The sequence below is a fragment of the Oryzias latipes genome, chromosome 21, assembly GCF_053564925.1.
Source record: "Oryzias latipes strain Hd-rR chromosome 21, Olatipes_Hd-rR_3.1".
Classification (NCBI taxonomy): Eukaryota; Metazoa; Chordata; class Actinopteri; order Beloniformes; family Adrianichthyidae; genus Oryzias; species Oryzias latipes.
The window spans coordinates 13,034,451-13,055,734 of NC_136257.1; the positions used below are offsets into that span (position 1 = coordinate 13,034,451).

The following is a 21,284-nucleotide window of genomic DNA, read 5'->3' on the forward strand; positions in this document are numbered from 1 at the left end:
GACCGCCCCTAATGAAAAAAAAAGCACCCGGAGCCACAACCCGTTTTGACATCATTATATATATTATGCATGTATATATTATATCAAGGGTGCTCATTACGTCGATCGCGATCGATTTTCAAGGACATAAGTGTAGATTGCGGGCCAGAAAAGATTAAAAACAAGTACTTCTTTCTTTTCATCTTCATGTTTATTTGTTACATGTTTATTTCAACATTATTATTTATGTACTGATGTTTAAAAACTACACAGTGAGTTTACATAAAGATACTTTGTATTAACAGATGAGGCGTTTTTTTACAAAGACAGAAAGCAGCGACCATCGTATTCATGCTCTGCTGTAAACGGTGCAATGCGGGGAGTGTGGCATATTGTGAGGCATTTGGCGCTGCTGGCTCCGTATTGATCAGTATTGATGGGGAACAACGACTACTAATTTAGTGCTCCGTCCTCCGAACACACAATATATTTCACGCACACACCTCCGCTCCGTGCTCACACCCCCATCTCCACCTGCACGCGCCCCTCCCTCGTGGCACGCGCGCCGCTCAGCACAAACACACACTCCGCAACAGTATAAAGCGCGTGCCTCACAGCTTCCTTGATGAGCTGGTATTTATCGGGCGAGAACTGCAGAGCTGATAGCAGGAGAAGACACGCAGGGCGGCTTTAATAAACTCCGGTTGCTGGACTTCTACCGGGGACATGATGTGCCGCGGGGAGAAAAAGACGTTCTGAAGGCAGAGTTTGTCAGAGGATGTCCGATTGGCCATTCTGCATGTCAATCAAGTCCCGTACTTTTCGGTGAGGATTTTGATTGGCTGGTGGATTTTCAAGAAGCACTCTGTTCCCCTTCAATCTCCCCCACGTCCCCGAAGATGACCCGTCGATCGCGACCGACGCAACGAGCTCCCCTGTTCTGAAACACACATCACCGCACACGGGAGTCCAAAACACCGGCGCAAACTCTCCGTCACCAGAAAGCCGCTCCCCGTTCCGCGCCACGCCAAGCCCCCGGCAGAAAATCACTCCAGACCCGGAGTGTTTATTGAAGCCGCCCCGCGTGTCTCCTCCTGCTATCAGCTCCTCAGCCCTCGCCCGACAAACACGAGCCCACCAAGGAAGCTGTTTTTTACGTGGCACGTGCCTCGCACGGAGCCAGCAGCGCCTTTGAAATGCCATGAAAAATGAACAAACTAAAATAAATTTGAATTTTTATAAAATACTCATTATTTTCCAAAGTCACAGGGAGCCACAACAGAAGGATGAAAGAGCCACATGTGGCTCTGAAACCATGGGTTGCCGACCCCTGGGTTAAGGGAAACGGCATCAAAAAAAACCTGAAAAGTCCTTTACAGAAACAGGGATCTTGTAAAACTGAATATATTCAGTGTAAGTGTAGAGTTGACCCTGTTAATTGAATAATTGACTGACTAATCTGATATTATGATCAAACCACTGTTGGATAAAGATAGCTTTATTTTTGTAAAGAATATATCTATGGTTCCAAATGTAAAACCTGTGAGGAGAAAAGTTAAGTTTATAGATCATGGACCAAGCAAGCAGCATCTGTTTATGAAATGAAGACTTTGTCTGGCTTAAGGTGCAGAGCAGTAAAAATACGAGGCCACCAACCTGTGAGAAAACGTAATTGGGAATGGAGTTCCACAGAGTTTGGATGAATCCAGTGTTGGTAAAGGTGAAGTTCAAATTTGTTTCAGTCTAAATGCCACATCCTTGTGCAAGGGCACTTTGTCTCTCTCCAGAAAGCCATTCAGTGTCATCTTTGAAATGTCTCCCCCTCTTCTCCTGTTAACTAGTATTCCATTTGCAATGGTGGCTTTACAAAGATCACTGGAGGATTTTGGTGCTCTTTCAAGTCCTTTAGTGGTCTGTAGTCTTCTCCCGAGTGGAAAAATTGAGTTTTGCAATAAATGAGAAAACTTGTAGGATTTTTAAAAATGTTTAATTTTATTAATTGCCACCGTTTTATTATTTATTTCCTTTTTGTTTTGTGCTGGTTAACTGTGTCTCTCTCTGGATGTCCTCCCCCTTCTGCCACAGCTTCCTGCAATATCTTGTTTGGTTCAATATTTAAAGAGGAGTTTTCTTCTTCTTTCTTTCTGTATGTGAGGTTCTGTATGTGAGTGTATTTTGGTTTCACCTTGTCTTTGGATCTTTGTTTGTACCTTTGGGAAAATAATCTCTGGAATTCCCTGAAACTATTTGAAAAAGGAACAGAAAATTGGAATCAAATCACAAAATTTTGAAAAGGAGACAAAGTACAACACTTGCTTTAATGCAAACACTGATATTTTCAACAGAAAATGTGTCAGGATTAAGTAACTTTTAAATTGAAAGCAAAAAACCCCCGAAAAACTTTACCATGAACCTTACAGGTTTAACCTCTTTTTTTTAAATTGATATATTCACTTAGCTTTATATTCATCACCATTTTAATCATAATATACACCGAACCCTCTTTGTTCTAGAAATTTGTAAATCCAAATAACTAGCAAAGATTGAACTTTCTTTGTGAGGGTTTTGTAGCACTGAGGTTAGCCTGTTGATTCAACGACCACACCTCCATCTGTGCTGACTTCTAAAGTCATACGTAGAATAACTTACGATGCATAAACATCAGAGTAACTGAATTGTAATTTCAATATAAGCACAGAGACAAAAACTTTTTGGAAATCAGGCTGTAACAATGTCCAGCAACCTCTTGCTGAATCAATTCTTACCTTATACAATCCTGTTTTCATGCCATGTTTTTTTCCAAATAGTTAATAATAATAAACTTTATTTGTATAGCACCTTTCAAGATAAAATCACAAGGTGCTTCACAGTAAAACACAGTAAAACCCAATAAAACACAGTAAAACACAGTAAAATACGGAGAGAAATAAGAAAAAGCAATTTTAAAAAGATAGGTTTTTAGCTGCTTTTTAAAGGAAAACAATGAGTCTGCAGATCTGAGACTGAGAGGAAGGGAGTTCCAGAGGGATGGGGCCACTGCTGCAAAGGCTCTGTCACCTTTAGGCTTTAAGCGGGTTTTCTTAACAACCAGCAGACCCTGGTCACATGACCTCAGGGACCTGCTGGGAGTGTACCGGTTGGTAGATGGGTGCTTGGTTAATGAAAGCTGTGTATGTTAAAACCAGGATTTTAAAATGCACTTGGTGGCGGATGGGGGCTAGTGCAACTGGATTAACAACGGGTTGACGTGTAAAAACTTAGATGATTTAGTTAAAAGCCTTGCAGCAGTGTTCTGGACAACTTTAAAGAGTTTTTGCTTAAGCATGTGAAGATGGAGTTGCCATTATCAAGACGAGATGAAATAAAAGCGTGGATGAGCATCTCCAACTCCTAATGTGACACAATTGGACTCAGTTTTGCAATGTTTTTAAGATGATAAAACCAAGAGCCTACAAGTGACCCGACATGAGAGTCAAGGGATAAAACTGGGTTGAGGGTTACCCCGAGGTTCCTGACAGACGGCTTGATAAAGGAAGCAAGGGGACCAAGCCACTGGACTATCTGGGGGAGGCAACTGTCAGGAGTACAGACTAGTACCTCAGTTTGGCTTGATTTAGTTTGAGAAAATTCATCCAACTCTTGACTGAATCCAGGCACCTGCATAAAATCTGTACTTTAAAAACATCCTGCGGTTTAAAAGACACATAGAGCTGAATATCATCAGCATAAAAATGATAAGAAGCATCGTTAAAAGAACTTAAAATGTGCTATAAAAAAAGGCAATAGATATAAAATGAACAATAAAGGTCCCAAAACTCAGCCTTGTGGGACACCAGAAGTGAGGGATGCAGAAGAGGACTTAAACTTTGTAAAAACAACTGAAAAAGATCTACCAGTCAGATAAGAGGAGAACCAGTTTAAAGCGGAACCATATACCCCAACCCAATTTTTTAGCCTGTCCAGGAGGACATAATGGTCAAAGGCTGCGGTCAAGTCCAGTAGCAGTAGCACAGAGCATTTTCATGCATCGACCCATCAACCCATCGATGGCCGAGGTCGTCCGATGAAGGAGTAACCAGCCTGGCAGAGTTCAATGAGAGATGAGTGAGTTAGAGATGTGTTGTCATCGGCCAGGATTTAGGCACTTTGGCTTGATAGAAGCTCCAAAGACCTTCGACAGAAATAAGTGGGTTTAGAAGATGAATTGTTGAAAAGTTTTTTTTTTTATAAAGCACATAACTTCCTGTTTGTGATAGAAATGTAATTTGCATTTGCAAAATAATTGGTAAAATGGTAAACGACAGATTTTTCTAGCGATTTTCTAGCCCAAGGACACTTTGACACATAGATGGGGGGAATCAAACCTGCAATATTCTGATCAGAGGTCGGTCGCCCTTCCACTGCACCACAGGACATAGTGTAAAGGTTTACAGATGCTCCTGACACTAGTTTGTTTTTAATTAAAAAAACGAATAGATTGTTATATAATATATCAAATGCCAATCATAGTAATATAGGAAACTCATTCTCATTATTTTAAATTGTGGGAAATAAAATGTATTCAGCATTTTTTTAGGAAAACATTAATACATGACAGTTGTTAGACCTTCAATCTTTTTTCATAAACTCTGAAAAAAAGTAATGTAATAATGAAGTAAAACAGCAGAATCCTTAAATTATCTGCCATATTCTTTTACAGACCCACTCCCATTAAAAATTGTGTTTTTGAGGTTTTAACGTGTTGCTGTGGCACGATGGAGGACATATATAAAGAAAATTAACCGTAAATTGCATTTCTAAACGATAATTTATTTAAATTGTTGTGAATAGAAAAATGCAGACAAAAATGCCATTTATAAAAGATTGTATTTGTTATAGAAAATGAGATGGGCAGGCTAAAAGTTCCCCGCTCCACTCCATTCTGTCTACTGCTCATCATGCTCTGAATCCAATTGTCGACACTTACTTGGAGAATGCAGTAGCTCCTTCTTCTCCCGCTCCTCGTTTATCTTGTTATCCTGGAGTTCGTTTGAGTTCATTGAAGACTCAGTGAGCTTCTTATGGATGAGGTAGAAAAGTTCAGCCACGTTCAGCATCATGCAGATGGCCGATGAGGCCACCATGAAGATGGTGAAGACAGTCTTTTCTGTTGGCCTGGAGATGAAGCAGTCCACCGTGTTAGGACAAGGCCACTGTTCACACTTCACAAGCCGGGGCATATAGAGGCCATCATAGATGAGGAACAATACATAGATGAAAACACCTTCAAAAATGAGCCTGAAGAGAATACTCCAGGTATAGGTCCACCATAGAGAGCCTGTGATGGATAGACGCTGCTTCTTCTGCTTCTTCTGCTTCTTCTTCTCCTTCTGCTCCTTAGGCTCTGAATTCTCAGAGGACTGCTCGCTCTTCCCATCCTTACGTTGTTTGAAGATGACATGCATGGTTACCAGCAAGGCTGGTGTGGAGACAAAGATGAGCTGCAGGCACCACAGGCGGATGTGCGACACAGGAAAGAAGTGGTCATAGCAGACATTTTTGCATCCAGGCTGCTGTGTGTTGCAGGTGAAGTCAGACTGCTCGTCTCCCCAAACTTTCTCTGCTGCCAGAATCAGGATGGCAACGCGGAAGATGAAAAGAACAGACAACCAGATCTTCCCCAAACTGGTGGAGTTGTTCCTGACACGCTTCAACACGGTGTAGAGCTTATCCCAATTCATTCTGAGACCATGAATCTGCACTGAAATCAAGACTGAAAAAGAGAAAACATCCGTTATCTTAGTTTCTGCATAAACTAACTGACATGTAGAAGAGATCAACTCAAATTCAGGCACACAGAGAAGAAACAGGATTTTAAACTGAAGACATCAATTGCTCTTAAACTCACTACAAAGTTAATGAGTTTTGAAAAACAAAACTAATGTTTGATGCAAAAAGACAAAAAATATGTGAAACCTATAAATTACACAAATGGATGGAGATTACCCTCTAAACAGATATGGTATTTTTGAACAAGTTAGAACAATTAGAAAAACTGTGTGTGTGTGTGTGTGTGTGCGTGTGTGTGTGTGTGTGTGGGTGTGTGCGCACATGCGCGTAGGCACGTGTGTGAGTGTGTGCGTCGGTGTTTGGAATGAATATGTGGAATAGCATGGACATTAAACAATTTACATGTACTAAAAACTTAAGATGGACGGACAAAAATAATGAAATCTCCAATTAATAATGGTCAAATAATTATTTGGAATAATATTAATTATTATGTAAAAAGTAGCTAACATTATAGGCTTAATTAGGCATTGGTACTGCCCATTTTTAACCCTTGTGCTATCCTAGGCACTTAAAAGTTGGTAGTTGGGTCATCTAGACCCACTAGACAGTGCTCTGAACCTTTTTTCTTCAATGATTTGTGATCTTCACTGGTGTCCATGGATTACATGAAATCTTTCCACCTTTATCCACCTTTGTCATGGTAGGGAGAAAAAGTCAGTGTAAGGGTGGGGTCATCTAAGATAGCACAATGGTTAAATGTGCAATTATTTAATAATAATAACCAATTTTATTTAAAAGCGCATTTCAAGGAACTCAACGACACTGTACCAAATAATAGTCACTCAGTTCACAAAAATATTCAATCAAAACACAATGAATAGTATAGCTGACAGAAAATCAAAAGTGAATCAGAGTGAAGAAGCCAAGTAAACAGGTGAGTTTTGAGGAGTTTGGGAGCCAGCTGAAGGCTCGGCTCCACATGGTATCGAGCCATGCCGAGGGAAAGGACAGCTTTTCCATTTTTTTTTAAGCATTGAAGATGGTGATTGTATTTTGTAATATTTTAATAATTTGTATTGTTTTTACATGTTTTAAATAAAGGAAATAATAAAATAGTAATTTTAAAAAGTCTCAATTTGTTTCTAAATAAATAAGCAGATCTACAACAAAATGTAAAATAGGTCAAATAATCAGCAACATAAAGGCCCGTACACACCGGGACGAATATTCGCCAGGCGTTATTCGCCAGCGTTTTTCGCCACGTTTGTTGTGTTCACACCCAGGCGATTTTCGCTGACGATGAGCCGAGCGAACATGCAATTTCATTCCCTGACGTTAGATGGCGCTTAATGTAAACAGAAATTCTCCTGTACACAAGGGGGCGCTGCGCAACTTTATGCTTCTTAAAGTCGCTTTTCACTCAGAAGAAGAGAGCAAGTATTTACGCGATTGTCAGATTCAAACAAAGAAAACATGAATATTTCAAGTACCAGTAGCTCCAACAACAATTAGATGACATTTACATGGTTTTTCTTAGTTTAAAAAACCTTCTTATATTAAAAACCTGAAAAAAAGGTAAGAAATTCATACAAATGTATTGCAAAATGATGACTTAGTGCTAACAAAATCTAACAGTCACAGTAACAGTAGGCTGACAAGTTTACTGAATCCTTAAAGGGGTTACCTAAAACTCACCTGACTGAAGAATTTTTCCAGACAGGAAGAATGTATCAAGTCTCCATAAAGAGAAAACACAAACAATCCTCAGTGACTTTGGTGCACAATCTGTGTGAGCAGCTGTAGATAGGAGCTCAGTCTCCTGTCTGCACTCCAGTTCAACGGAGAAGCACCTGGATCAGCAGAGGTTCATCAAACTCCTTTCTGACGAAGACGGAGGAGTGTTGTTTAGGGAGGGACTCTTCACGCCTCTTCAGGTGCTTTTCCGGTTTGGCATGCAGCTTCATTTTGAAAATGAAAAAGCATTTCTGGTTTTGACCTTGCTTTTTATTTATGCTACAGAATCGCTTCCATAGAAAGATGACTTCTTGTTGCTTTTCTGAAGAGTATTTCTAATGACATGGTCAAATAAATAAATAAATAGGCTGTAGCTACAATAACACTGTCTTTCTACAGACTTGTATCTGCCAAAGGTTGACCTTGACAGGTTATGCAAAAGAAGGAAAATGGTTTTTAACATGAGATTGGAGTGACCCTTAGTTTATGACTTTTTCTGCGAGTTTCAAAATCTTTAAAAACTGCAGGCATATGAGAATATACATGAAAAAAAAGTATTTGGCAGTCGCTGATTCTGCAAGTTCTCCTACTTAAAAAGATGAGGTCTGCAATGTTTTTCACAGGCATTTTTTTACTGTGAAGGACAGAATACAAAATAGGAAACCAGGAAATCATTTTTTTGGACGAAGGCGGAAGGTATTCCACCGAAACATGTCGGTACGTTTTATAAAACAAACCAGTGTCTGATAAAAAAAAAATTAATTACGCAATCCGGGAAATCCTTTTGAAAGAAATCTTTAAAATAGTTTATAATAGTGCAGAAAATAAGTATTTAGAAACTACAAATATGAAAGAATTCTGTCTCCCACAGACCCTTTAGTTGTTTGTCAAGAACTCTTCTCTCCTCCATCTGTTAACTGAATTCATTATCCTTCATCCGTTTCCTGTATTACAGTTTTTTTCCAATTGCTAAAACACTTAGTGTCATTCTCTAAACCAACTACGGAACTGCTTTAACTCTTTTCTCAAAAACGCCACTCTCTGGTCTAAACCTAAAACACAATTGGCAAAACTGGGATCTACTAATTGCAAAACAGAGTTGACATTCTCAACACACAAGATTCAAAAAGTTAACACAAAAAGGAAAACTCAAATTCTGCCCCAACACAGCAGTGATCATCAACAACCAACGAGCAAAAACTGGACACTTGTTGCAAAGTAACTGCAGCTAAAATAAGGGCAGTTGTAGAATAACTGAGCTGCTGTTCAGAAATAGATAACAGAGCAAGGCAAGTTACTAAAAAAATGTTATTGTGAATATCATTTTTAGGTCTCATAAAACATTAAAAACTAAATCATATGACTCATCACTGGGATTACTCCAAAAAATATTTGGCATTCTCCTAATTTTGTGCAACACCAACAGCAATAATCCTCTAAAAAACTTTAGTACTTTCATAAACAAATGATCTATTGTTTACTTGTGTTCTCAAAAAGCGCATCTGTTTTACTGCCTGCATTACCTGCTGTCTTTACGTCAAATACTAACAGCAAGTAAACCACAGGCAAAAATAAAAAAAATACTTTTATATGGAATATAAAGACACGTAATAAAAATGTCTTCAATAGTTAATAAAAATCACATTATTAGCATGAGATGAGTCATCTAAAGGCACGCGATGATCCAGGTGTTGCGCAATGAAATGTGAAATGTGAAAAACAACAACCTTTGTGCCTTTATAGCATGTGAATATTTTTAACAGTCTGATGTAACTGTTGGGTTCAGCTGTAACTGTCAGGAGGACAAAACCTGTCAAGGTAAAATAAAAAAAGCATCCCCCTAAATTGCTGCCAATTTCCTCCTTGATTTATTAAACCATTTCTTCCTCAAGCCTTCATGAGGCATGGCACCAGGAAGTAAAACCAAGTTATTTTTACTTACCTGTTTTGTCCTCAAAAGACATACCATAGTTCCCATTTGGGACAAGGTTATTGAGTGAGTACTATACATGTGGTATTTGCCTAACCCACATTTCTCCACCAAACTGAAAGAGAAGTGAAAAAGAAAAAATAAATTCCCCTCAGTACATCCTGACCAAATCAATCAATCAATTAATCAAACTTTATTTATAAAGCACTTTTAATATAAAAGAATAACACAAAGTGCTTTACATTAAAACCAAACAAAATAAATAATATCAAAACAAGCATGAAGATTAAAATAAACAAGCACAAAAAATAAGTAAATTAATAAATAAATGCCTACACAACTCCCACCCCCTAATTGATGGGGAAAGACAATTAGAAATGAGAAATAAGCTGAGCACGAAAACGCTGATAATTGGAACCTACCTCTCTGTGAACAGCTGCATGACCAGCCAAATGCAGCATCACAGGCGGGAACCGCTCCACCACAGCTAAGAGGTGATGCAGGTCCCCATCCAGAGCCGCAGTGGCTGTGGCACACGATTAAACTATGAGGAAAGAAAAATGGCAAGAGACATGATGTTGTTGACAGAGCATGACATAATTACTGCCTGAGCACATACTTTCCCATCTGTTTTTTTCAGTCAGTAATGATCTGCTCTAATCAGGAGAAGATTCTCTCAGTTCTCAGGTGCAGGTTGGTTGTGGAGCTGGTTCTAGATGGAATTGTTTTTTTGTATATGGGGTTCTGTTTGTGCCAAAAATATGTTTTCGTGTCCACTGTCTTTGTCTTTGGTCCCTTGTCTATGTCTACTGAACGAGTTCATTGAACATTGGTCCATGCTTAAACAATATATTTAATAAATTAATTTATTCAAAAACATGGTTTATGTTTAAAACTTTGCATTTGTCCAGATTTTGCTTCTTTTTCCATTTATTTCAGTATGTTTTTGTGTTGATTTTGTCTCTTCTAGTCATCTTGTTGCATCTGGCACTCTATTCCATTTCTCCACTGATGCTGTGTATGTAATGAGGTTTTGCTGCCCCTTTAACCCCCTCCCCTGTTCAGCACAAACATGTTGTGACCAATGATAAGCGGCTTGAAGATAAAAAGAAGTAAGAAAGAATGAAGGACAGTTAAAAAAACGGTTCACAGGAAGAAGCCAGCTTTTGTCGTTCGCTTTAGCCAAGCAATGGGTCATCGCACATATCGTTTCCACAATCTAGTTTCGTTAATACTACTGTTGTGTTCTGTGATGTACTTCTGAGATGCGTTTATACTTTTCATACAACACGATCGTCTCCAGGGTTTATTCATAAAATCAACGACATCCCGCTCATTCACTTGCTGCGCCTGTGAACGCGCTGAGGAAGAGGAGGGTGGTATTTTCGTTCATTTGGTCTTCAGACTGCAACCAGGGGTAGTTGAACTGTACCGCCACAATGCAGCGGTCAGTGGCGGTTTTTGATATGGGCAAAGTGGGCGGTCACCCAGGGCGGCACATAACAGGGGGCAGCATTTTCCAGGGTGCGCACTTCCAATAGCATGCCCACAGTGTAACACATAATAAAGCAACTCAGCGATGGATGAGACTTTCAGCCCTTTATTTTGATAGGCTTACCACAGACAGTATTTTGCGCCTATATTTTGACACATCTGACACTGAACATCGCACCCATGTCTTCATCCTCTCCCCTCTCCACACTTATGGTGCAAAAAAATAAAAAAAGTAAACACAACAAGATGAAATAACTAAGAGTCAAACAACGTAAAACAGCCACATGAAAAGGCACTTAGGCAAAAGAAAAACCCATGCTCAACCCAATTTCGACCAGAGCAGGCAAAGGGTATTATTTCCCACAACTCCCCGCTCCGACAGAGCAGACCCAACGTGCACGTAGCCACCACCCTCTGCTGCAAGACACTTGCGCCCACCCCTCTTTGCAGTAGTCTTTGGAACAGAAGTCAAGAAGTTCGAGAAGGGGCAAGTCACCGGTGGCTGGGTGAAGCACATACAAACACAGGTATTTTTTTTAATTTAATTTAATTTTTTTACACAAACACAGGTAATTGTGAATCTTTTTCACTCTAACAATCATCTGTAGGACGCAGCTGTGCGCTCCTGTCATAGAGACGGAGTCGCGTATGTCAGAATGAAAAGGGGAGGGGTAGTGGGCGCAGGCTGTGCAGACTGCAGCCTTGATTACGCAACACCTGGATCATCACGTGCCATTGAATCACTCAGCTTATGTTATTAATGTCAATATTTTACTTTACTTAACTATTGTAGATGTTAAGACAGCAGGTAATTCCGGATGACAGCTGCACTTCATGAGATCAAAAATAAACTATAGATTGTTTGTGTATTAATGGATTGAAGTTTTTAGGAGGATTTCTACTGTTGGTGTTGCACAAAATTAAGGAAATGCCAAATATTTTTGGAGTAATTTCAGTGATGAGTTCTATGGTTTAGTTTGTAATGTTTTACAAGACCTAAAAATGATGTTCACAATACGTTTTTTTATTTTAGATCCAATCCCTCTGATCCGTTTCACAAAGACACACACAGAACGTCACACACCAAGAAATTAACTTATTGCTAGAAATGATTCCAGGAGTCCAAAAATGATAAAAGAGCAAAGAAAACGGAAAGACATGATTTTTTTTTCTTTTTAATGTCATGACTATAGAACGACAGAGACCCAGATGCTGAAATCCTGAATGAGACACAGAGCAGAGATGTCTTGGCGAGAAGGTGGATTTAATGTGATGGCAAGACAGGTAGGACACAGTTCCTGGAGGTCCGGAGAATGAGTAACTGCGGCTCGTGGCGTCACTGGTGGATATGCTCGTACGGGTCTGGAGTCGGCAGCGTGGTCCCGTCTCGTGAGGCAGCTAGTTCGGCAGAGGCTCGTGGTGAGTGTGGAGGGAACAGACCAGAAGAGGTTTCCAGATAACGGCTGCTGTGGGCAACCACTCATGGCTGAGGTTTCCTGGAGACAGGTAAGACAACGTATGTTAATTGCTTGGCTTAAGGCAAGGAAGCAAAACATGAACTTGACGTGAGGCCAAATATGCACCATCAGGGGCAACGGACTGGTGTTGAATGAAGATCCTGGAGCTCCTTAAGAAGGCAGGTGTGGCGATGAGGTGAGTGGAAGCAGCTGGGAATAATCAGGAACCAAGCGGAGAGGAGAGGGGGAGGAGTCTGACAGAGGCACCATGACAATTAATGTTTCCAGGTTTTGTTTGTTTTGTTCTGCAGCATGTTAATGTTTGTATAAAACCACAATGATCATAATTGAAACACCACTGGGAATGCTTTTCCAATAGATCAAAAGATTATTGAAGTGGGACTTAAGTATTTTACTCTTTTTCAATAACTATTTTTTAGCTGTAATTTTAATGTTTGTGATACTTTCACAATGGTTGTTCTTCAATTACAAAAAAAGCATCTTCCTGGCCTCAAGTTCATCGCTTTTATAATACTAAAGTTTCTCAAAGACAATTTTGGACTACTTAGTTTACAACCCAAATATTATGCAATTTAATTGGAAAGTAGAAACCCATGGATAACATACAGTGGTGGACAAAATTGTTGGTACCCCTCAGTTAAAGAAAAAAGTCCACAACGCTCACTGAAATTACTTGAATCGTTCAAAAGTAACAATAAATTTAAATTTATTGAAAATTAAATAATCAAAATCAGCCATTACTTTTGAGTTGTTGATTAACAGAATTATTAAAAAAAAAAACTCATGAAACAGGGCTGGACAAAAATGATGGTATGCATTACTTAATATTTTGTTGCACAACCTTTTGAGGCAATCACTGCAATTAAATTGTTTCTGTATTTGTCAATAAGCCTTCTGCACCTGTTGACAGGTATTTTGGCCCACTCCTCATGAGCAAACTGCTCCTGTTCTCTCAGGTTTGATGGGTGTCTTCTCCAAATGGCATGTTTCAGCTCCTTCCACAGATGTTCAATGGGATTCAGATCATCAACAACCAACCAACCAAAACTGGACACTTGTTGCAAAGTAACTGCAGCTAAAATAAGGGCAGTTCTAGAATAACTGAGCTGCTCTTCAGAAATAGATAACAGAGCTAGGCAAGTTACTAAAAAAATGTTATTGTGAATATCATTTTTAGGTCTCATAAAACATTAAAAACTAAATCATATGACTCATCACTGGGATTACTCCAAAAAATATTTGGCATTCTCCTAATTTTGTGCAACACCAACAGTAATAATCCTCGGAAAACTTTAGTACTTTCATAAGCAAATGATCTATTGTTTGCTTGTGTTCTCAAAAAGCGCATCTGTTTTACTGCCTGCATTACCTGCTGTCTTTACGTCAAATACTAACAGCAAGTAAACCACAGGCAAAAATAAAAAAAAAACATTTATATGGAATATAAAGACACATAATAAAAATGTCTTCAATAGTTAATAAAAATCACATTATTAGCATGAGATGAGTCATCTAAAGGCACACGATGATCCAGGTGTTGCGCAATCAAGGCTGTGCTCCTCTGTGCCTACGCTACTGTGAATCCTGGATTGTGCTGTCAGTGCAGAGATCGTTCCTCTTTTCTGAGTTCTTTGAAGACTTAGTGAGCTTCTTATGGATGAGGTAGAAAAGTTCAGCCACGTTCAGCATCATGCAGATGGCCGATGAGGCCACCATGAAGATGGTGAAGACAGTCTTTTCTGTTGGCCTGGAGATGAAGCAGTCCACCTTGTTAGGACAAGGCCACTGTTCACACTTCACAAGCCGGGGCATATAGAGGCCATCGTAGATGAGGAACAAAACATAGATGAAAACGCCTTCAAAAATGAGCCTGAAGAGAGTACTCCAGGTATAGGTCCACCAAGGGAGAAGACAGAACAAGGGAAAGGTACTTCTCTGAAATAATTGGAAGTTGCAGCAGCAACTCTCGTATCCTGTTCACAACAGTTAACAGATTAACTAACCCTCCAACCCAGCTACCAATAGAATTGGTTTGTACACCTAAATGTAATGAGTTTGCTGTATTTTTCAATGACAAGGTTCAGGGCATTAAAAAAGCCATCAACTCCACAACACATATAACTATCGAACGGCCACCTACTCACTCTAAGCTGACTCACTTTATACCTGTCACTGACCAAACTGTCCAAGAGACCATCACCCGTCTGAGCTTGTCTACATGCTGCCTTGATGTGTTACCCACTAGATTTCTAAAGTCTGTCTTGAACAGTGTGTTGCCATCAATTACTCAAATAGTTAACATGTCTCTTCAATCTGGAATATTTCCGGAGGCCTTAAAAACTGCAGTCATTAAACCCCTCCTGAAAAAGAGCGGTCTTGATCCCACTGTACTGAATAATTACAGACCTATCTCTAATCTGCCATTATTAGGAAAAGTCCTTGAAAAAGTTGTCTACCAACAGCTCACTGACTTTCTCTTATTAAACAATTCGTTTGATGTTTTCCAGTCAGGTTTTAGACCCCATCATAGCACAGAAACTGCTCTTATCAAGGTAACCAATGACATCCGCCTGAACACTGATGATGGAGAGGTCTCTGTCTTAATCCTGCTAGACCTGAGCGCTGCCTTTGATACTGCTGATCATGGGATCCTTTTGCACAGACTCCAAGACTGGGTTGGCATCTCTGGATCTGCCCTAAGTTGGCTCAAGTCTTATCTAGAAGACAGGAAATATTTTGTTGAAATTGGGAGTTGTGTCTCAGACTACATGGGCTTGAATTGTGGTGTGCCCCAGGGATCGATCCTGGGACCCCTTCTGTTCAACCTCTACATGCTGCCACTAGGGCAGTTAATACGCAGTAATAACATATCTTATCACAACTATGCAGATGATACTCAGATCTATGTGTCACTGACAGCAGGTGAATATGGGCCAGTGGATTCACTCAACCACTGCCTCCAACAGATCAGCGCGTGGATGCAGAACAACTTTCTCCAGCTAAACTCAAACAAGACCGAAGTTATTGTTTTTGGCCCACAGAAACAAAGAGAAAGTGTCAGCAGCTACCTTCATTCTCTGTCTCTTAAACCCCTTAAATCAAGTCAGAAATCTAGGGGTAATCATGGACTCTGACCTGAACTTTAACAGCCATATCAAGTCAGTAACATCAGCGGCATTTTACCACATGAAAAACATTGCCAAAATCAAAAACATAATCTCAAAGCGAGACCTGGAGATACTTATCCATGCATTTGTCTCCAGTAGGTTAGACTACTGTAACGGCCTGCTCACCGGCCTCTCCAAACGAGCTGTAAAACAGCTTCAGTACATCCAGAATGCTGCTGCTCGAGTCCTGACCAAAACCAGGAAGTATGATCACATTAGTCCTGTGCTCAGGTCTTTGCACTGGCTCCCTGTACCTCAAAGAATAGACTTCAAAGCAGCTCTGCTTGTGTACAAGTCTCTCCATGGCCACGCACCAAAGTACATCTCTGACATGTTAGTGCCATATGAACCATCTCGTACTCTGAGGACCTCAGGGGCCGGCCTCCTGTTGATTCCCAGAGTCAGAACTAAACAAGGGGAATCAGCGTTTCAATATTCTGCAGCTAAAATCTGGAACAGCCTCCCTGAAGGCGTAAGACAGGCGTCTTCTGTGTTCATGTTCAATCTAGACTTAAAACATTTCTGTTTAGCCGTGTATATGACTGAAAGGTCCTATCTGCACCTTTCTTTCCTTCCTTTCTTTTTAAATCTTTTTTTTTTTTTTTTTTTTCCTTTTCTTTTAAAGTAAATTTTATGTTGATTATTTCTATGATGTATTGTGATTTTAATGCATTTTTCTGTTTTGTGAAGCACCTTGAATTACTTTGTGTACGAATTGTGCTATACAAATAAACTTGCCTTGCCTTGCCTTGCCATATAGAGCCTGTGATGGGTAGACGCGGCTTCTTCTCCTTCTGCTTCTCAAGGTCTGACATCTCAGAGGACTGCTCGCTCTTCCCATCCTTACGTTGTTTGAAGATGACATGCATGGTTACCAGCAAGGCTGGTGTGGAGACAAAGATGAGCTGCAGGCACCACAGGCGGATGTGCGACACAGGAAAGAAGTGGTCATAGCAGACATTTTTGCATCCAGGCTGCTGTGTGTTGCAGGTGAAGTCAGACTGCTCGTCTCCCCAAACTTTCTCTGCTGCCAGAATAAGGATGGCAACGCGGAAGATGAAAAGAACAGACAACCAGATCTTCCCCAAACTGGTGGAGTTGTTCCTGACACGCTTCAACACGGTGTAGAGCTTATCCCAATTCATTCTGAGACCATGAATCTGCACTGAAATCAAGACTGAAAAAGAGAAAACATCCGTTTTCTTAGTTTCTGCATAAACTAACTGACATGTAGAAGATATCAACTCAAATTCAGGCACACAGAGAAGAAACAGGATTTTAAACTGAAGACATCAATTGCTCTTAAACTCACTACAAAGTTAATGAGTTTTGAAAAACAAAACTAATGTTTGATGCAAAAAGACAAAAAATATGTGAAACCAATAAATTACACAAATGGATGGAGATTACCTGTCATGGCTACAGAACACTTGTCGACCCAGACGCTGGAACCCGGAGGAAACACAGAGGAGGACGAGCGTGGCAGGTAAGAGGTTTTAATAGTGAACAGACAGAAAGCCGTGGGCAGGATCTAGGGTTCCCAGAGAGTGAAGATCGAACTCGAGTGGCGTCACTGTTGGATCTTTCCGCAGACAGTCGGAAGGAGTTGACGTCGGAGGGGGTCCGAGAGATGGCAGAAGACGGCAGAGGCTCGAGGTGGGACCAGCGGGAGCAAACGGAGGGAAGGTTCCAGACAGAAGTTGATGCAGGCGACCACTTGTGACAATGGATTCCTGGAGATGAGCAGAGACAGAAATTAGCCAAGGGCTTAACGAGACAGAACACCATGAACGAGACGAGAGGACCAACTATGCACCATCAGGGGCAACGGACTGGCGAAGACTGGTGATCCAGAGGCTCCTTATGAAGGCAGAAGAGGTGATGAAGTAAGTGGCAGCAGCTGGGATGGAGAAGCAGCCAAGTGGAGGGGAGAGGGGGAGGAGTCTGACAGCGGCACCATATCATTACCCTCTAAACAGATATGGTATTTTTGAACAAGTTAGAACAATTAGAAAAACTGTGGGTGTGGGTGTGGGTGTGGGTGTGTGTGCACGTGCGGGTAGGCACGTGTGTGAGTGTGTGTGTCGGTGTTTGGAATGAATATGTGGAATAGCATGGACATTAAACAATTTACATGTACTACAAAACTTAAGATGGATGAACAAAAATAATGAAATCTCCAATTATTAATGGTCAAATAATTATTTGGAATAATATTAATTATTATGTAAAAAGTAGCTAACATAATAGGCTTAAATAGGCATTGGTACTGCCCCTTTTTAACCCTTGTGCTATCTTAGCCACTTTAACGTTGGGAGTTGGGTCATCTAGACCCACTAGACAGTGCTCTGAACCTTTTTTCTTCAATGATTTATGATCTTCACTGGTGTCCATGGATTGCATGAAATCTTTCCATCTAGGTGGGTCATCTAAGATAGCACAAGGGTTAAATGTGCAATTATTTAATAATAATAACCAATTTTATTTAAAAGCGCATTTCAAGGAACTCAACGACACTGTACCAAATAATAGTCACTCAGTTCACAAAAATATTCAATCAAAACACAATGAATAGTAGCTGACAGAAAATCAAAAGTGAATCAGACTGAAGAAGCCAAGTAAACAGGTGAGTTTTGAGGAGTTTGGGAGCCAGCTGAAGGCTCGGCTCCACATGGTATCGAGCCATGCCGAGGGAAAGGACAGCTTTTCCATTTTTTTTTAAGCATTGAAGATGGTGATTGTATTTTGTAATATTGTAATAATTCGTATTGTTTTTACATGTTTTAAATAAAGGAAATAATAAAATGGTAATTTTAAAAAGTCTCAATTTGTTTCTAAATAAATAAGCAGATCTACAACAAAATGTAAAATAGGTCAAATAATCAGCAACCTTACCTAAACTAACAAAAATCATTTTATAAACAACAATTAGGTGACATTTACATTGTTTTTTCACAGTTTAAAAAACCTTCTTATGTTAAAAACCTGAAAACAGGAAAGAAATTCATACAAATGTATTGCAAAATGATGACTTTGTGCCAACAAATCTAACAGTCACAGTAACAGTAGGCTGACAAGTTTACTGAATCCTTAAAGGGGTTACCTAAAACTCACCTGACTGAAGAATTTTTCCAGACAGGAAGAATGTATCAAGTCTCCATAAAGAGAAAACACAAACAATCCTCAGTGACTTTGGTGCACAATCTGTGTGAGCAGCTGTAGATAGGAGCTCAGTCTCCTGTCTGCCCTCCAGTTCAACAGAGAAGCACCTGGATCAGCGGAGGTTCATCAAACTCCTTTCTGACGAAGACGGAGGAGTGTTGTTTAGGGAGGGACTCTTCACGCCTCTTCAGGTGCTTTTCCGGTTAGGCATGCAGCTTCATTTTGAAAATGAAAAAGCATTTCTGGTTTTGACCTTGCTTTTTATTTATGCTACAGAATCGCTTCCATAGAAAGATGACTTCTTGTTGCTTTTCTGAAGAGTATTTCTAATGACATGGTCAAATAAATAAATAAATAGGCTGTAGCTACAATAACACTGTCTTTCTACAGACTTGTATCTGCCAAAGGTTGACCTTGACAGGTTATGCAAAAGAAGGAAAATGGTTTTTAACATGAGATTGGAGTGACCCTTAGTTTATGACTTTTTCTGCGAGTTTCAAAATCATAAAAAAAATTAATTACGCAATCCGGGAAATCCTTTTGAAAGAAATCTTTAAAATAGTTTATAATAGTGCAGAAAATAAGTATTTAGAAACTACAAATACAAAAGAATTCTGTCTCCCACAGACCCTTTAGTTGTTTGTCAAGAACTCTTCTCTCCTCCATCTGTTAACTGAATTCATTATCCTTCATCCGTTTCCTGTATTAAAGTTTTTTTTCCAATTGCTAAAACACTAAGTATCATTCTCTAAACCAACTACGGAACCGCTTTAACTCTTTTCTCAAAAACGCCACTCTCTGGTTTAAACATAAAACACAATTGGCAAAACTGGGATCTACTAATTGCAAAACACAGTTGACATTCACAACACACAAGATTCAAAAAGTTAACACAAAAAGGAAAACTCAAATTTTGCCCCAACACAGCAGTGATCATCAACAACCAACGAGCAAAAACTGGACACTTGTTGCAAAGTAACTGCAGCTAAAATAAGGGCAGTTGTAGAATAACTGAGCTGCTGTTCAGAAATAGATAACAGAGCAAGGCAAGTTACTAAAAAATGTTATTGTGAATATCATTTTTAGGTCTCATAAAACATTAAAAACTAAATCATATGACTCATCACTGGGATTACTCCAAAAAATATTTGGCATTCTCCTAATTTTGTGCAACACCAACAGCAATAATCCTCTAAAAATCTTTAGTACTTTCATAAACAAATGATCTATTGTTTACTTGTGTTCTCAAAAAGCGCATCTGTTTTACTGCCTGCATTACCTGCTGTCTTTACGTCAAATACTAACAGCAAGTAAACCACAGGCAAAAATAAAAAAAAAATACATTTATATGGAATATAAAGACACATAATAAAAATGTCTTCAATAGTTAATAAAAATCACATTATTAGCATGAGATGAGTCAGCTTTTTTTTTTTGATGATCCAGGTGTTGCGCAATGAAATGTGAAATGTGAAAAACAACAACCTTTGTGCCTTTATAGCATGTGAATATTTTAACAGTCTGATGTAACTGTTGGGTTCAGCTGTAACTGTCAGGAGGACAAAACCTGTCAAGGTAAAATAAAAAAAGCATCCCCCTAAATTGCTGCCAATTTCCTCCTTGATTTATTAAACCATTTCTTCCTCAAGCCTTCATGAAGCATGGCACCAGGAAGTAAAACCAAGTTATTTTTACTTACCTGTTTTGTCCTCAAAAGACATACCATAGTTCCCATTTGGGACAAGGTTATTGAGTGAGTACTATACATGTGGTATTTGCCTAACCCACATTTCTCCACCAAACTGAAAGAGAAGTGAAAAAGAAAAAATAAATTCCCCTCAGTACATCCTGACCAAATTAATCAATCAATTAATCAAACTTTATTTATAAAGCACTTTTCATATAAAAGAATAACACAAAGTGCTTTACATTAAAACCAAACAAAATAAATAATATCAAAACAAGCATGAAGATTAAAATAAACAAGCACAAAAAATAAGTAAATTAATAAATAAATGCCTACACAACTCCCACCCCCTAATTGATGGGGAAAGACAATTAGAAATGAGAAATAAGCTGAGCACGAAAACGCTGATAATTGGAACCTCCCTCTCTGTGAACAGCTGCATGACCAGCCAAATGCAGCATCACAGGCGGGAACCGCTCCACCACAACTAAGAGGCGATGCAGGTCCCCATCCAGAGCCGCAGTGGCACACGATTAAACCATGAGGAAAGAAAAATGGCAAGAGACATGATGTTGTTGACAGAGCATGACATAATTACTGCCCGAGCACATACTTTCCCATCTGTTTTTTTCAGTCAGTAATGATCTGCTCTAATCAGGAGAATATTCTCTCAGTTCTCAGGTGCAGGTTGGTTGTGGAGCTGGTTCTAGATGGAATTGTTTTTTTGCATATGGGGTTCTGTTTGTGCCAAAAATATGTTTTCGTGTCCACTGTCTATGTCTTTGGTCCCTTGTCTATGTCTACTGAACGAGTTCATTGAACATTGGTCCATGCTTAAACAATATATGTAATAAATTAATTTATTCAAAAACATGGTTTAT

The 21,284-nt window shown here is 39.5% G+C and overlaps 2 protein-coding genes across 4 annotated transcripts; both read right to left on the reverse strand.

Annotated features, from left to right (window-relative positions):
• Positions 1 to 2,000: 2,000 nt before the first annotated feature.
• On the reverse strand, positions 2,001 to 21,015 carry LOC101164443 (gap junction beta-2 protein-like). 3 transcript variants are annotated; one of them, XM_078940234.1, is made up of 6 exons: positions 17,371 to 18,339; positions 16,965 to 17,287; positions 12,493 to 16,731; positions 7,447 to 12,405; positions 4,946 to 5,731; positions 2,001 to 4,150 (listed from the first exon to the last, which is right to left on the reverse strand). In XM_078940234.1, exons 5-6 carry the CDS (start codon positions 5,697 to 5,699, stop codon positions 4,089 to 4,091), a joined length of 816 nt encoding a protein of 271 aa, XP_078796360.1. In that variant the 5' UTR covers positions 5,700 to 5,731; positions 7,447 to 12,405; positions 12,493 to 16,731; positions 16,965 to 17,287; positions 17,371 to 18,339; the 3' UTR covers positions 2,001 to 4,088. The 3 variants fall into 3 exon arrangements, with proteins under 3 accessions (XP_078796360.1, XP_078796362.1, XP_004081671.3); XM_078940236.1 differs by lacking the exons at positions 16,965 to 17,287; positions 17,371 to 18,339 and adding an exon at positions 18,669 to 21,015; XM_004081623.5 differs by having other exon boundaries at positions 16,965 to 18,339.
• Positions 13,960 to 16,699, reverse strand: LOC101161782 (gap junction beta-2 protein-like). The gene is made up of 2 exons (XM_078940166.1): positions 16,293 to 16,699; positions 13,960 to 14,257 (listed from the first exon to the last, which is right to left on the reverse strand). The coding sequence occupies exons 1-2, from the start codon at positions 16,697 to 16,699 to the stop codon at positions 13,960 to 13,962; spliced, it is 705 nt and encodes a 234-aa protein (XP_078796292.1).
• Positions 21,016 to 21,284: the final 269 nt, after the last annotated feature.

Bases quoted from the DNA above. Each gene is read 5' to 3' on its own strand.
- LOC101164443 (XM_078940236.1), bottom strand. From the start codon at position 5,699: ATGAATTGGGATAAGCTCTACACCGTGTTGAAGCGTGTCAGGAACAAC. The intron at 4,151-4,945 runs GTAAGTGTCGAC...TTTCTGTCGAAG, and splicing joins GGAGCTACTGCATTCTCCAA to GTCTTTGGAGCTTCTATCAA.
- LOC101161782 (XM_078940166.1), bottom strand. From the start codon at position 16,699: ATGAATTGGGATAAGCTCTACACCGTGTTGAAGCGTGTCAGGAACAAC. The intron at 14,258-16,292 runs GCAAGTTTATTT...TACTCTCTTCAG, and splicing joins ATATGGCAAGGCAAGGCAAG to GCTCATTTTTGAAGGCGTTT.